We start from the raw sequence: 15,088 nt of genomic DNA on the forward strand, positions 1-15,088 counted from the left end.
TCTTGCTTTTATTGTGACTTGCTTGACTTTTGGGTGTAGATTTAATGAAACAGTGTTGTGTGTTCTTAATGTTCTGAGACATCACAGCCCTAAGTGAATTATAGCCACATCTCACCAGTGCTTTCCTGAAAGGCTCTGCCAGCCTCCGTAATGTTACCCTCTCACTGTTGTTTTCATGACCCATATTCTTTTTTTTCCTTCCATCTACTAATTACTGGTATTTCTGGAATTTGGTCTTTGGACTCCCCTACGTATGTCATTCCTGACTGTTTCATCCATTCTCCCTGCCTCACTTCTCGCCTGTGATGGTCCCCAGTTACCTCTAGCCCCAAGCTTCAGCTCTTGAAACTGCCAGATTCACATTTCCTGTTTCTACGTATTCAAAATATCTAAACCTTTTGTCATATCACAACTCCCCAAGCCATTTCCCTCTTTCTTAAGATGGCTTTATTTTAGTAAGTGACAATTACCCACAGTAAATATGGGACACCCTATTTCTCCCCTACCCTGAGGAGTCATCCAATCAGACATCCACTTCCATCAGCCTTTTTTGTCCATTATCACGATCACATATGATTGACTCATTCTACCCCATTTATCATCCCAGGTCTGTTCTTAGAGTGCCTTCACTGTATGTGATTGCATTAGCTCTGATACAGCCTTCCTCTCTAATACCTCCCTTCTCTACCCTAACCCACCCACAATGACCAGACTAATTCTCCTACAGCAGTGCCTTCACCATGATACTGCAATCAAAATCTTATGCCTACAAGATGGTCTGAAATCTTGAGCCTGAAAGTTGAGGTCCTCCATCATCTGGCATAACTATCCCTCTACATTAACCTCTTCTCTCCAGCTCCCTCCCTGAACCACCTGAAGCACACCAAAGGCCTGCCTCGTGCCTTCGCTCACCCTGCAGACATGACTTACATGCTTCCCGCTGGGGCAAGCACCAGAGACTGGCTGGACCAACACGTGGAATTAGAAACAGGTGAGGCAAGGATGTAGCCATAGGTTCCTTTGCATGGATTTGAAAGTTGAACTTATATATCTCAGTGAGAATTTTCTCATCAGGCATCTCACACCAACAAGGTATGAGACTCCGGGAGGGATATAAAGATCTGTCTAATCTATGACCTCCAGGAACATAATCAAACCAGTTATATAAGATGTGTATAAATAAATAAGTCATGGAAAATGTTATGAGACTTCTTGTTGATCAATGGGTACGGAGTTTCAGTTTTGCAAGATGAAAACATTTTGGAGATTGGTTGCACAATACCGTGAATGTACTTAACACTACTGAGCTATACACTTAAAAATAGTTAAGATGGTAAATTTTGTTATGAGTATTTTATCACAATTAAGATCATTTTCTTCATTGTTCCAGACAACCAGAGGAGGTGGTCGCTGAGTTAAGCCCAGAAATATAGGTGAGACTGACAATATAGCTAACACTCTATCCTGAGCCCTTGAGGTACATTAACTCTGTTAATTCTCTGTAACCCCTACTAGGTGGATGCTATTATTCTCTCCAGTCTGACCCTGGAATACAGGGAAAAGGCAGAATTCTTTAGTTTATCTTACTCTTAAAAAAAAAAAAAAGTCAGATGCCAAAATATTCAAGAATGTCCACAGAATGTCCAAGAAAAGAGAACGGGTAAATATAGGTTTCTGTAATCAAATTTATTCATGTACAGAGATGTTGTTCACAGCTTTAAAGACTGCCTGGAACACTTCAACAGTGTTATGGACATCTTGCCAATGTTTATTAGTGTGTAAAAATGATACTCATCTTTTGAATTTATGAAAATCAGAAGTGTCCCCCAGAAAGTTTTGCAATGTGACAATGGAACTAAAAATATCATAGCTACAGCTATCATCTACTGAATGCTTGGTTTCGTTTGACAAAAAAAAAAAAAAGTATTTTTAAATATTTTTTTGTATTAAAAGGCTAATGAAGTGAGGTAACCCCCACATGTCTGAGCCAGGCAACATGTCACAGCCATCCCTCCTTCCCTCTTTTCAACATGAACCAGTCTTGGCCCTATGACAACCGTCCCAGTCCAATCAGTTGCAAAATAAAAAGGAAGAGGTTGATGATATCCAAGTAGATGTTCAGGGCAGCAAAAACGTACTCTTCAGGGTCCAGATCAGAGTGATGGTGGCGCCCTCCCACCATGAGCTGTACATCCATCACCAAGTACTTAAAGAAAAGAAAGAAGAATTGGCTACCTAAATTGTACATTTCTATCAAGTAGGTATCCTAAATTACCTGGAAAAAATATTTTAGCATCAGCAAATATATTGCAGAAAGTCAATTTGTGGCTATATATGTTCTTTTTACAGCCTCAACCATTCACTCTGTCCCCAAGTGCGTCTTCTATCTATTACAGCAAGTGCTCGATCCTCCTGATGACAGTGGCACCAAGTCCATAAGCCTCCTTTTGCTTTCCAAATGCGGAAACCTTTGGGCCTTTAGCCAATGAGGTGGACCAGGTGGAACAACTGGACACAGAGATCAACTACAAAATTCCCTGTATTTGTGATTTCCCCACACGTTCTTGCTGAACAAAGAACGAAGATAAAGACGGTCCCTGACATTTAGATTCACACACAGCAATAATTCTGAATTCCTGGGACTTTGGATGATAGTGTTTTTCAAACCTTGACATTGGGATGGTTTTACAATGCTGTCGATATTTCCAAAATAGAAGGAGGGGAAGATGGGGTTTGTATATGGTTAAATATTTCCCAAAATAAACGTTTTAGCTCAGCTACAGTAGATAAAATTAGGAGTTCCTAAAACATCAAGAAAAAAGTCAGGGAGCCCTCTTGCCCTTGTGCTTGTTGCCAGGTGAGCAGCCCCGGGCAGCAGTACACATTAGAGGAGGAAAAGGAAACAAGGGGCCCCTCACTTCTTTGTATCCAGACTCTAGACTGAGTCTAGTGCTGTGGGGCAGAGCCACAGAGCCCCACCAGACAGATCAACGCTGGCACTATAGAGAATTCTAGGGATTTTAAGGATGCTTTAAAATAATTTGTTTACAACAATATCCACTTCAGTAAGACCCATCCCAAGTGATTCTGGTATCAGCTCTCCATGGGCCCCGGTTGCCACTCAGACTGGGAGAGATAAGGAAGAAGGGAGAGCAGAGCAGGAGGAAAGGAAGTGGGCACTCCTGGGTAGCTTCATGCCAGCTCATTACAGACATTATCTCATGTAAAATGTGACCCACCTGGTGGAGGCAGGGGAGATTAAGCCTCCAAGAAGAGAAAATCACACTGTGGCGAATGGCAGAGAAGGAAGTCCAACCCAAGGCTGGGCAGGATGCCAAAGCAAGTGCCTCACCTTGATACTGAGTCCCTTCTCCTCACTGCTCCCCTCTCCCTCTGACTGATTCCAGCAACTTCGGGGGACGGGGGATAAGCTAGGGTGACCAATCATTCCAGTGTGTCCTTGGAAAACCCCTCAGTGCTGGGCGAACCAGAACAGTTAGTCACCCTAGAAAACGGGCTGCCCAGCAGCTGAGCTTCCAGCCTTCATTTATCACCTGGCGTCCTGACTTCTATGGAGAAGCGCTTTCTCTCTTCCTCTCCTCCAAGAACTCCTGACTTTATCTTATTTCTTCTTATACGAGGGTAATAACTTCTAATCATTTCACAGACACGTCTTGGTGGTTAGGAGTGCACCTCCCAGGTGAAATGTTTTTGAAAGCAGACAGAAGTGAGAGAGTAAGATGAGCTGGGATTCAGACCCCCAGGAGCATTTGGGGATAACACCCTGCCTCACCCCTACAGCTCTCATGGTTAACCATCCCCTCCCCACCTCCCTGAAAAAAATTTCAATTTCCCTCTTCCATTATTTGTTTAGTGTTGGGCAGACCTGTCTGAGTCTACAAAAGTATTTGTTCTGCCTCCAGAAAGAGAAACAACAATGTACTTTTGCATGGAAACAAACTATGACTGAAAACAGGACACAAGAGATATAAAAGCAGGCATCAATATGCAAAGGATGAGAGCAAAAGAGTAAAGGAAAATGAGCACAAGTCAGTTCTCTTCGTATCAGCGGAAGGAGTGAGAAAACTGAAATGTACATATGTAACATTAGCCTCCTGGTCTAAATTTTTCTGACATTTGAAAATGGGACATAATTCTAACAAAAAGGAACACACTGAAGCAAAATGTGGATATTTTTAAGCTGGGTGATAATGTGTGGAGTTTATTACTCCATTCTCTCTACTTCCGGGTATGTTTGGAAATGCCAAACATAAATAAAGAGAAAACCTAAAATACGTGACATGATAAAAGCATAAAATGGAATATCATGCAGCCTTTAAAAAAGAATGAACTCAATCCATGTCTGCTAAAATGTGGAGACCATTATTTTTAAGTGAAAAAGCAAAGACAGTATAGTCTTTTTTTTTTTTTTTAGGGCCAAATTTAGCTGTGGGGGGTGTTGTATACCAACTTTAGTGTTAACAAGTTCTGAGAACCCACTACCATCGGACCAGCAAGACAGAACATTCTATATAGTATGACTACATTCTTTTTTTAAATAAGTGTGTGTGAATGGCCATCACAATACTGAAGGAGAAGAACAAAGTTGGAGGACTGATGCTACCTGACTTCAAGACTTATTATGAAGCTACAGTAAGTAAGACAGGGTGGTATTGGTGAAAGAAGAGACAAATAGATCACTGGAACAGACTGAAGAGCTCAGAACTAGATGCACGTAAATATAATCAACTGATCTTTGACAAAGGAGCAAGGGCGAGACAATGGAACAGACATTCTCTTCAACCAGTGGTGTTCAAACAACTGGACATCCATGTGCAAAAAACCCAAATCTAGACAAAGAACTTACACCTTCAAAGAATTAACTCAAAATGGATCTCTGGCTTAAATGTAGAACACAAAACTATAAAACTCCTAGAAGATGACATAGGAGAAAACCTAGATGACTTGGGTGTGGTGATGACTTTTTAGATATGACCCCAAATGTACAACCCATGAAAGAAATAATGCATAAGCTGGAGATCATTAAAATTCAAAACTCCTGCTCTGTGAAAGACAAGGTCATGAGAATGAGAGAACAAGACATAGAAGGAAGAAAATATTTGTAAAAGACACATCTGGGGCACCTGGGTGGCTCAGTTGGTTAAGCAACTGCCTTCAGCTCAGGTCATGATCCAGGAGTCCTGGGATGGAGTCCCACATCGGGCTCCCTGCTCAGCGGGGAGTCTGCTTCTCCCTCTGACCCTCCCCCCTCTCATGCTCTCTCTCTCTCTCTCTCAAATAAAATCTTTAAAAAAAAAGACACATCTGATACAGGACTGTTATGCAAAATATACAAAAAAAAATCCCTCTTAAAACTCAACAATAAGCAAACAATCTGATTTTAAAATGGGCCAAAGAACTTAAGAGACCCCTCACCACAGAAGATATACAGGTGGCAAATAAACACCACTAGTAGATACTCTGCATCATATGTCATAAAGGAAATACAAATTAAAAACAATCAGATACCACTGATGGCTGATTCTGGAACACTTACAACATCAAATGCTGGTGAAGATGTAGAGCAACAAATTCTCAGTCATTGCCGGCAGGAATGCAAAACGGTGAAATTACTTTAGAAGACAGTTTGGAAGTTTCTTATAAAACGAAACATACTTTTACCATCCAATCCAGCAATCATGTTCCTTGGTATCTACCCAAAGGAGTTGAAAACTTACAAAAACCTGCACACGGATGTTTATAGCAGCTTTATTCAAAATTGCCAAAACGTGGGAGTAAATAAGATGCCCTTCAGTAGGTGGACGGAGCCATGAATGGCGGCACTGTAGAAAATGGAATGTTATTCAGCACTAAGAAGAAATGAACTGTCTGGCCACGAAGAGACACACGGACCTTAAGGGCACATCACTAAGTGAAAGAAGCCGTTCTGAAAAGTCTACAGACTAGATGACTTCCGCTATACGACATTCCAGAAAAGGCAAAATTTGGAAACAGGAAAAAGATCAGTGGTTGCCAGGGGTTGGAGTTAGGGGGGTGGGGATCAAAAGGTGGAACACAAAGGATTTTTAGAGCAGTAAAAAATACTCTGTGTGATGTCATAATGATGGAACATGTCAGTATATATTTATCTAAACCCAGAGAGTGTGCCACACCAGGAGTGAAGTCTGATATAAACTCTAGGTGATTGTGATGTGTCCGTGTAGGTTCATCGTGTAACAAATGTATCACTCTCGTGGGGGATGTTGATCGGGGGGGAGGCCATTCATGTGTGGGGGCACGGGGGGGGATCGTCTGTACCTACCTTCCTCTCCATTGTGCTGTGAACCTAAAAGTGCTCTAAAAATTGTCTTTATAAAGAAAAAGAAGCAGCATAGGAGGGAAAGGAGGAGGGGGAGACGTAGGAGGGAGAAGTCTCCTGGAGGGTTTTTGAGTAGATTCCTGACTCTACTAGACTCTGGGGCTAGCACAGGCTTAGGGGCACTGTTGATGCAGATACCATATGCACTTTGTCAAAGCGAGGGAGACATGGACTTACAAGTGAGAAGATTATAGTTCCAAGGCCAGCATACAACAGATGCAACCACTGCAAAGAGAAGAAACAATTTTATGTTAAGAACAAGATTCAGAATAATGAAAGGTCTCACCTGGGTCACTGCTGCCAGATAAGGACCCAATATTACAGAAAGACAAATCTGTGGGGAAATTCATCTTTTTGAACATCGTGGTCCACAGCATCCACTCCATTCCATTCAGCCAACAAATGAAAACCACCCTTGCCAAATCAGTTTTATCAAATAAGTGTTAAACATCTCATGCATGGTAGGGCAAGTAGAACATACTGGATATGTTTCACTTTTTGCACCATCACATAGCCCTTCTCCAGCACCTGCCCCTACACTCAGCTCTTGGAACAGGTCGCTCTGGAAAAATAGTGACCCTCCGGCACCCTAGCTAGAGCTGATTGACAAGAGATGGAAGACATCCACTCCCACAGCAGTGACTCTCTTGACTGACCAGAAACCTTATAGGTGACTGGTATCAAACAAACGCACCAGGCCAGTCAGAAATTCTGAGGCTGTTGTATCATCAGCTAGTGCTGGAGCTATTACTATAGCCAAATAGAGTTGGCCAGTCAGCTCAGCCCAAGAGAGGAAGGGGAGGGGATTTCCATTTCTGTGAATCTTGTCGCTTCTTCCAACCTAGGAGTTCCATGAACATCCCCTGGGTCTTTGCCTCAAGCTAGTCTGTTCCGTGCAACCAAAACAGCCCTGATCAGAATACAGGACTGATCTGAATGCCAAAGGGGTTGGCTTTACATAGGGGAGAGGATAAAGAGGTGGTGCCTAACATATGAGAAAAATCATGCCATTCACTTTTCAGGACAAGAAAGCTCATCCTAGATAAAGAGAGCATTCTGCTAACCAGGGAAGATTCTTGGTGAAGGATATAAATCAGGAGTCAGTGACACAGTGTGGGAGGGGCAGTGTTTCTGGACTGAGCTAATAGTAAGAAAACACCTGATTACTGAAGTCTGAAGAATTCAAAATTGCCCAAGTCAAACAAGCATGTATACTTAACAACCAGGTTCTGTCAAAGTCTTCCGTTTAAACACGTGTGTAAGATTATATATTGTAGATATTTGTGAAAGGAAGTTTACAGTGGGAATTGGGGTGCATCTATCTGGTAGGAAACACAGTTCCTTAAGTGCACCTAGATGGTATTGTAAAGACCTACAGAACCAACCTAATAAATATTTGGATTATTACTACCAATATCTGGGCTACCATCCATGATAATAATTGGAGAGCTGTGTGGCCTTTTAAGGCACATCTTTGTGATATCTTTGAGTTTTTATCTCTAAAAGATAGATGCTAAACATAAATTAAAATAAATTAAATAAAATATAGATGCTATCTCCCTAGCTGTAAGTCTCTACGGTCATTCATAAAGCTAAACCAATTCAGGCAGAACTGCTGGTTATACGTCTTGAAGATCGCTGAATAAGTCCACTTGTTATCAAAGAAACTCTTTGATTCAGCAGTTGGGCCAAGCTGGCCTTAGGGCTTTAGTCCAAAGGTCACAGGCCGCAGGCCAGTCCTCAGCGGACCCGGCTGCCTGTCTCCACACAGGGGCCAATGACAGCCAGGCCACAGGCCCAGACGCGATGCCTCTACCTCCCCACACGCCCTGCAGCCTCCACCCACAGACAGTGCGCTGTGCCGGAAAGGGCATGGCACTGGTGTCACACAGATGGGGCTTTGACCCCATCCCTACCATGTACTCCCTGTGTGGACTTGGAGGAATTATTTAATTTCTCTGGGCCTGTTTTCTCACCTATAGAGTAGATGACCTATGTACTTTTCAGGAAGGTCATGAGAATTCAATGTAATGCCTATGTGAAAACCACAGGCTCATGTCTAGTAAGAAGTCAATGAAGATATAAAAGGAAGAAAGGAAGGAAAGCAAGCGAGCCAAGCTGGAATTGGAAAACAAGGAGCCTCCTCTAGGCTGTTGTCGGGGAAAGTCTGAAAAAGCCCATGTCTCCACTCCTATCACTTCAAACAAGCAGCACCTAAGGATAGGAGACGGAGTCTGACCCGCCCCGTGGGGAGGTTCACCCCCTACACCCTCTGAGGGAAAGGCATCTGTGGTCTAGAGAAGGAGCTCAGTCTTCATGCCCCACACCTTGCGTCCTTGGTGCCCCAGCCACACCACACTGGGCAGCCACAAGGACAGGCCTCACGGACCTCCAGCTCCGGGGAGGGGCCGGGCTGCCTCTTCTCAGTCACTGGGGAGCAGCAGAGCCCTTCCTGGGAGACACAAGAGCACAGTCAACTTTAGCTCAAGGGCCCCCTGAAGGCCTTGATGAACCTGCCTTGACTTCCTCTCTAGAAGGCTCCCACCACCCACCTTCCCCCTCCTTCACTTGGCGTGTCAGATACGCTGCTGGGGTCAGACAGGTCTTCCAGCCACCAGCGGCTTCCCGGCCCCTTTCTTCCCGGAGACATTTCTCCTGTTTCAGTCCTCGCGTGCTTCACCCATTTCGGGTCTGCTTCTCAGAGGATCCAGGCCAACACAACCGGCACGTCACCCTACCTTTCTAACAATTCTCTGAGGTTCCCAAACGAGATCCCACTTACATATGATCGTATGAAGAGTAAGAGAATTCCATAGATAATAAGTACGAAGAGTAAAACAAACAGCATTCCATTGAGCATGGTGAAATCCCACTGAGGAAACAACACAAAAATAACTCAGTTATCATCTATAAGGAATTTCAGGATGTTTAGAGATGCATTTTATACCCATAGATAGACACTGACCCGTTTGTTAATAATTTACCCAGGACATTTCTGAGAACCATGGAAATCCATTTGCCCCACCACGGAAAAATGCTACATTAAAAAGTGTGCTGTTGACTGGAACTTGCTTCAGGGGGGAGGAGTGGGTCGGAGTATGGAGGAAATCACAGGAGCCAAGGATACATGAGGGTTCGTTATACTATTCTATTTTGTATTTATATGAAGTTTCCCCTAATAAAGGTACACTGAATAGGATGTAAATTTGTATGTATAGTATGATCATAATTATTCGTATCTTTAAAAGTGTTGTGCATAGAATACAGTAATGGAATGAAATAGACCAATATTAACTGGGCACATTTTCCGTGTTTGTTTGCATATATTTTAATAAAGATACACTATGCTTTCAAAAATTATTGCTAATGATTCTTTTGTAATTTTGAAATTTATTAATATGCTTTTTGGTTTTGCCTTTTTAATAAATCAGGGAAGGGACCAAATCAGCCTGGGAAAGATGAGGATTCTTGTTTTATTTTCATTTGTCAGAGAGAAAGAGAAAGAGCACAGGCATGGGGAGAGGCAGAGGCAGAGGGAGAAGCAGGCTCCCCGCTGAGCAGGGAGCCGGATGCTGGACTCGATCCCAGGACCCTGGGACCATGACCTGAGCCTAAGGTCTGACTGAGCCACCCAGGTGCCCCCAAAAGATGAGGATTCTTTTAAAGGAAGGGGAACATCATCTTCTGACCTGAGTAAGATTATGCAGCAAAAGAAGACCCTTGAATCTCCGATATTTTGTCAGAGCGTTTTCCTACTTCTTCTATTTCCCCCCTCACTCCCTACCCTGTGCACACCAAGAGAGTAATCTGAAGTATTAGGTCTCCAAGGGTGGTTCCGCACCATCAGCATCGCCCGTGCAATGCAAATTACTGGGCCCACGCCCCAGGCTTTCTGAAGCCGCCACCCCAGGGTGGAGCCCAAGGAACCTGTTTTCGCAAGCCCTCCAGGTGATTCTGATGGTTAAAAAAATGTTTGGGGGCGCCTGGGTGGCTCAGTTGTTAAGCGTCTGCCTTCAGCTCAGTTCATGATCCCAGGGTCCTCGGATCGAGCCCCGCATCGGGCTCCCCACTCAGCCGGGAGCCTGCTTCTCCCTCTCCCACTCCCCCTGCTCGTGTTCCCTCTCTCACTGTCTCTCAAATAAAATCTTAAAAAAAAAAAAAAAAGTTTGCAGCGGAGCATTCAATACTTGCAGCTGGTGGGCATCTGAAGGGTGGCTCAAGTGAAGTGGGCTGGAAGTTGAAAACACACACTGGATTTGAATTTTAGTTCAAAAAAGGATGTAAAATAGCTCAATACGTTTGTTCTAACGATTACGGAAATGGTAATCCCTTGCATATATCCGGTTAAATAAAATATATGATTAAAATTAATTTCACCTGGTCCTTTTTTTTTTTTTTTTTTTTTGCCTTTTTAACGTGGTTACTAGCAAAGTCAGACTCCAGAAGGCGGGGAGGCCACGCAGGACAGCAGTGAGCAGGAGGGAGGAGGGGAAAGAGTGGGTCAGCAGCGGCAAAGGAACATACATCCACACACTCTCTTACGACGGGAGTCGGTTCCGGGGATACATACTTTTGTTTGAAGAGCAAACAGAGTGAGGGCTAACGTCACCACAGCGGTTGCAGCTGTTGCCCATAACACTTCCTCAGCGTTATAGAAACTGAAAGCAGAGACTGTGATTACTGTTCACATACACATACAAGGAGAAGCACGCACGGAAAAGGAAATGTGTATCCAAGACTTACACTGATACGGCTCCGAGCAGCAGACCTTGAAGAACCGTCTGAAAACAAAATGCACAGTAAATCAGAACCCCGATTCCCGAGGCGCAGAGGCCAGAGGAGATGGTTTAAGGGGCGGGTGTTTTTGGCAGGAGCGAGTGGGAGCGCGGATAACGTGCAAATAACGCTAGCGTGCAAACTACCGGGAAGATTAATTACGGGAAACAAATAGTGGAACTAAACATTTTCCTAACATTCCCCCCAAGACTGATAAGCTTCTTCTATTAGTAAAAATTCTTAGAACGCAGGAGTAACTTTCAGCGTACTGAGGGAATTAAAGATGCATTCAATAGGAATATCGAAACCGTAATAAAAGGTTTCTCTAGACCATATTGCTGTTAATCCCACGGCGCCAACCACACAGAATCCTAATTTTATCAAAGCAGGATATGCTATTTCCACTGATGCTTTGCCAACAGCCCCAGTACGGACCCTTCCTACAGTGCTTGGGTGGGAATTAAAAGCTTCAGACCTCAGAAGAGGGAGGAGGATGGAGGGGATGGGGCTCGAGGGCAGTTCTCCACTGCGCGTGGAGCTGCACCTGTAGGTGCCGGTCTCAGGCTCAGAAGCCGGCTGCACTGGGGCTGCACGAGGCGGGACAGTGTCCACGGGCTGGCCGCAGCCGGGGCGGGGCCGTGTGCGAGAGAGGCGCTCAAGCCAGAGGAGGAGCCCAACGAAGGCAGCAAGGATGGCCCCAGGGGCACAGTCGGGCTCCAGCAGCAGACAGGTGGAGTGCGACAGCAGTGAACAGTTGCTGAAGGGCCTGACATTCCCCAGCTGGGAGGGCGCCTCCACGAGAGGCAAGTCCGGAGCCTTGGCTCACCCTCTGGTCCGCGGCAAGAGCCAGGAGAGAATCCGCTAGGGCCCGGGAGTAAAAATGAAGACGCAGCCTAACCGCGGGGCGAGGACTGCTAGAGCGGCTTTGAGCTTCTCCAGCTGGCCAACGTTATCCAGGATAGGAGAGGAGAACGACCGCGGTCCCCAGAGTCCTGGATTGCGTCTCTGCGTGTCCCAAGCCCAGTGAGTAGCTGCATGACTCTCTACTTTGTTAAATTTACCAGAGCTGTCTTTATTTCCAGTATAGGTTTAAGAAGCTCTATCTGTTCCATGTACACGTGGTATTTGAAAAATGTGCTTGCTTCCAACTTTCCTCTTAAGATTTTCTTCGTCTACTTGCTCGATTGCTGCATATTTCTCCATCTTTTGCAGCACGTAAGTGTGTGTGTATGAGAGAGAGAGACAGAGAGAGAGGATGATGGGAAGAAGACAGAGGTTGGAGGGGGAGGAAAAGATTTAAAGCGGGAAACCTGGGGCGCCTGGGTGGCTCAGTCCTTAAGCATCTGCCTTCGGCTCAGGTCATGATCCCAGGATTCTGGCTCCCTCTCCCACTCCCCCTGCTTGTGTTCCCCCTCTCGCTGTCTTCCTCTCTGCCAAATAAATAAATAAACAAAAATCTTAAAAATAAAGCAGGAAACCACTTTTCAGTTTTCCAAGAGGAGAATGAGAAGTCAAACCCACCTAATGGCTTCAAGAGCGCAGAACATGGGCTCCGGGGGCTTAAATGCTATGGAACAAAAGCTGTCTTCGGTGTGTGTTTTCATTTTCCCTCAACTCCTTTTCTGAAATGGTTTTCTCCATATTTTTCCTAATCTTAGTGAAGACAAAGTCTAGAAGATATAACTAATTCTTTGCCCCTCTATAATATTAAGCTGTTACCTGCTTTGGGATACACAACAAAACCTCAGAGATGAGAGCTTCTTTTGAGACCAATAACTTTGATCTCCTGTAATTATTTAATTTTTTTTCTTGGAAATTTTTAAAATAAAAAATTCGGAAGTTTTTGGAAACAACTTCCCCACCCTATTGCCTATGCTCCAGGATTCCCAATATCTTTCTGTGTCTGGCTTTTAGCCCCCACTCCTTCCTGAGTGTGGTCTCTGCAGGAACTGGGAGAACCCACGTGCTCCCCTGAGCAATGAGCAGGGTATCCACGCCAGGTAAGAAAGGCCTTTCAATGCTCTGGCAGCCAAGGAAATGCCCACATGTAAGCATCAGAGAGCTAGTCTTCTCCCCCCTCGGGATGAAGCTCTTCTTCCCCACATAGAAATCACACTGGACACTGCACTATATGGATGCTGAGAATCTCGCCATTGGCATGTGTCCTTCCTCTCTTTGACCACCAGAAGGCACAGACCCAAATCCAGGCTTATCACACTCAAGGGTGTAGGACGATGCATTTTTTTAAATTTTTAATTGAAGTATAGTTGACATACAATATTGTATTAGTATCAGGTATACAACATAGTGATTTGACAATTATATACATTACAAGATGCTCACCACAATAAGTGAGGTATCATCTGTCATCATACAAAGTTATCATGACAGGATTGACTACATTCCCTGTGACTTATTTATAACTGGAAATTTGTACCTCTCAAACTCCCATCACATGTGTCTCCTATTCCCCCGCCCCCCCCAACCTCTCACAACCACCGGTCTGTTCTCTTTATGAGTCTGTTTCTGTTTTGTTTGTTCATTTGTTTTGTTTTCTGGATTCCACATATAAGTGAGATCATATGATATTTGTCTTTCTTTGTCCGACTTATTTCACTTTGCACTTACCCACTAGGTCCATCCATGTTGTCACAAATGGCAAGATTTCATTCTTTTTATGGCTGAATAATACTCCATTGTATATATGTACCATCTCTTCTTTATCAATTCATCTATCAATGGACACTTAGGTTGCTTCCATATCTTGGCTATTGTAAATAATGCTGCAATAAACATAGGGGTGCATATATCTTTTTCAATTAGCGTTTTCATTCTTTTGAGTAAATACTCAGAAGTAGAATTACTAGATTGTATGGTATTTCTATTTTTTAATTTTTGGAGAAACTCCATCCCATTTTCCACAGCAGCTGCACCAATTTATATTCCTATCAACAGTGCAAGAGGCTTCCCTTTTCTCCACATCCTCATGAACACTTGTTATATCTTGTCTCTCTGATAGTAGTCATTTCTGACGTGTGTAAGGTGCTATCTCATTGCATTTCCATAATGACTAGTGATGTTGAGCAGATCATCTGTTGGCCATCTTGTATGTCTTCTTTGGAAAAATGTCTATTCAGGTCCTCTGTGCGTTTTTTATTAGATTTTTTTGGTGTTCATTTGTATGAACAGATAGTATATACATATATATGATATTAACTCCTTATCAGATATATCATTTGCAAATATCTTCTCCCATTCAGTAGGTCACCTTTCTGTTTTGTTCGTTCCCTGTGCAAGAGATTTTTAATTTGATGTAGTCACAAATGTTTATTTTTGGTTTTGTTTCCCTTGCCTGAGGAGAACGATCCAAAAAGTGTTGCTAAGGCCAATGTTCAAGAGTTTACTGCCTATGTTTCCTTTTAGGAGTTTTATAGTTTCAGGTCTCACATTTAGGTATTTAAGCCATTTTGAGTTTATTTTTGTGTATGGTATAAGAAAGTGGTCCAGGGGCGCCTGGGTAGCTCAGTCGTTGAGCGTCTGCCTTTGGCTCCGGTCATGATCCCAGGGTCCTGGGATCGAGCCCCGCATTGGGCTCCCTGCTTGGCCGGGAGCCTGCTTCTCCCTCTGCCTCTCCCCCTGCTTGTGTTCCCTCTCTCGCTGTGTCTTTCTGTCAAAGTCAAATAAATAAAATCTTTAAAAAAAAAAGTCCGGTTTCATTCTTCTGCATGTGGCTGTCCAGTTTTCCCAGCACCATTTGTTGAAGAGACTGTCCTTTTTCCATTGTATATTCTTGCTTTCTTTATTAAAGATTGATTGACCATATAGTTGCAGGTTTATTTCTGGGCTCTCTATTGTGTTCCATTGATCTATGTGTCTGTTTTTGTGCCAGTATCGTACTGTTTTGATTACTCTAGCTCTGTAGTAGATCTTGAA

The 15,088-nt window shown here is 43.8% G+C and overlaps 1 protein-coding gene across 5 annotated transcripts in view; it reads right to left on the bottom strand.

The window, feature by feature from the left end:
- LOC112824888 (protein lifeguard 1-like) overlaps positions 1 to 15,088 on the bottom strand; it is a 34,787-nt gene that overhangs the window by 7,805 nt on the left and 11,894 nt on the right. For 2 of the 5 annotated variants that reach the window (XM_025872864.2, XM_025872866.2), the window contains exons 7-11: positions 11,123 to 11,160; positions 10,950 to 11,037; positions 9,162 to 9,251; positions 6,557 to 6,604; positions 1,688 to 2,206 (exon numbers count right to left, since the gene is read on the bottom strand). In XM_025872864.2, the coding sequence (XP_025728649.1) occupies positions 2,048 to 2,206; positions 6,557 to 6,604; positions 9,162 to 9,251; positions 10,950 to 11,037; positions 11,123 to 11,160 (423 nt within the window). In that variant the 3' untranslated portion in view covers positions 1,688 to 2,047. Of the gene's footprint in view, positions 1 to 1,687; positions 2,207 to 6,556; positions 6,605 to 8,706; positions 8,832 to 9,161; positions 9,252 to 10,949; positions 11,038 to 11,122; positions 11,161 to 15,088 lie in introns of those variants that run through there. The other 3 variants (XM_073898816.1, XM_073898817.1, XM_025872865.2) reach the window with 3 other exon arrangements.

Source organism: Callorhinus ursinus, unplaced genomic scaffold, assembly GCF_003265705.2.
Source record: "Callorhinus ursinus isolate GAN/ISIS: 27379988/994484 unplaced genomic scaffold, GSC_fseal_2.0 scaffold12, whole genome shotgun sequence".
Lineage (NCBI taxonomy): Eukaryota > Metazoa > Chordata > Mammalia > Carnivora > Otariidae > Callorhinus > Callorhinus ursinus.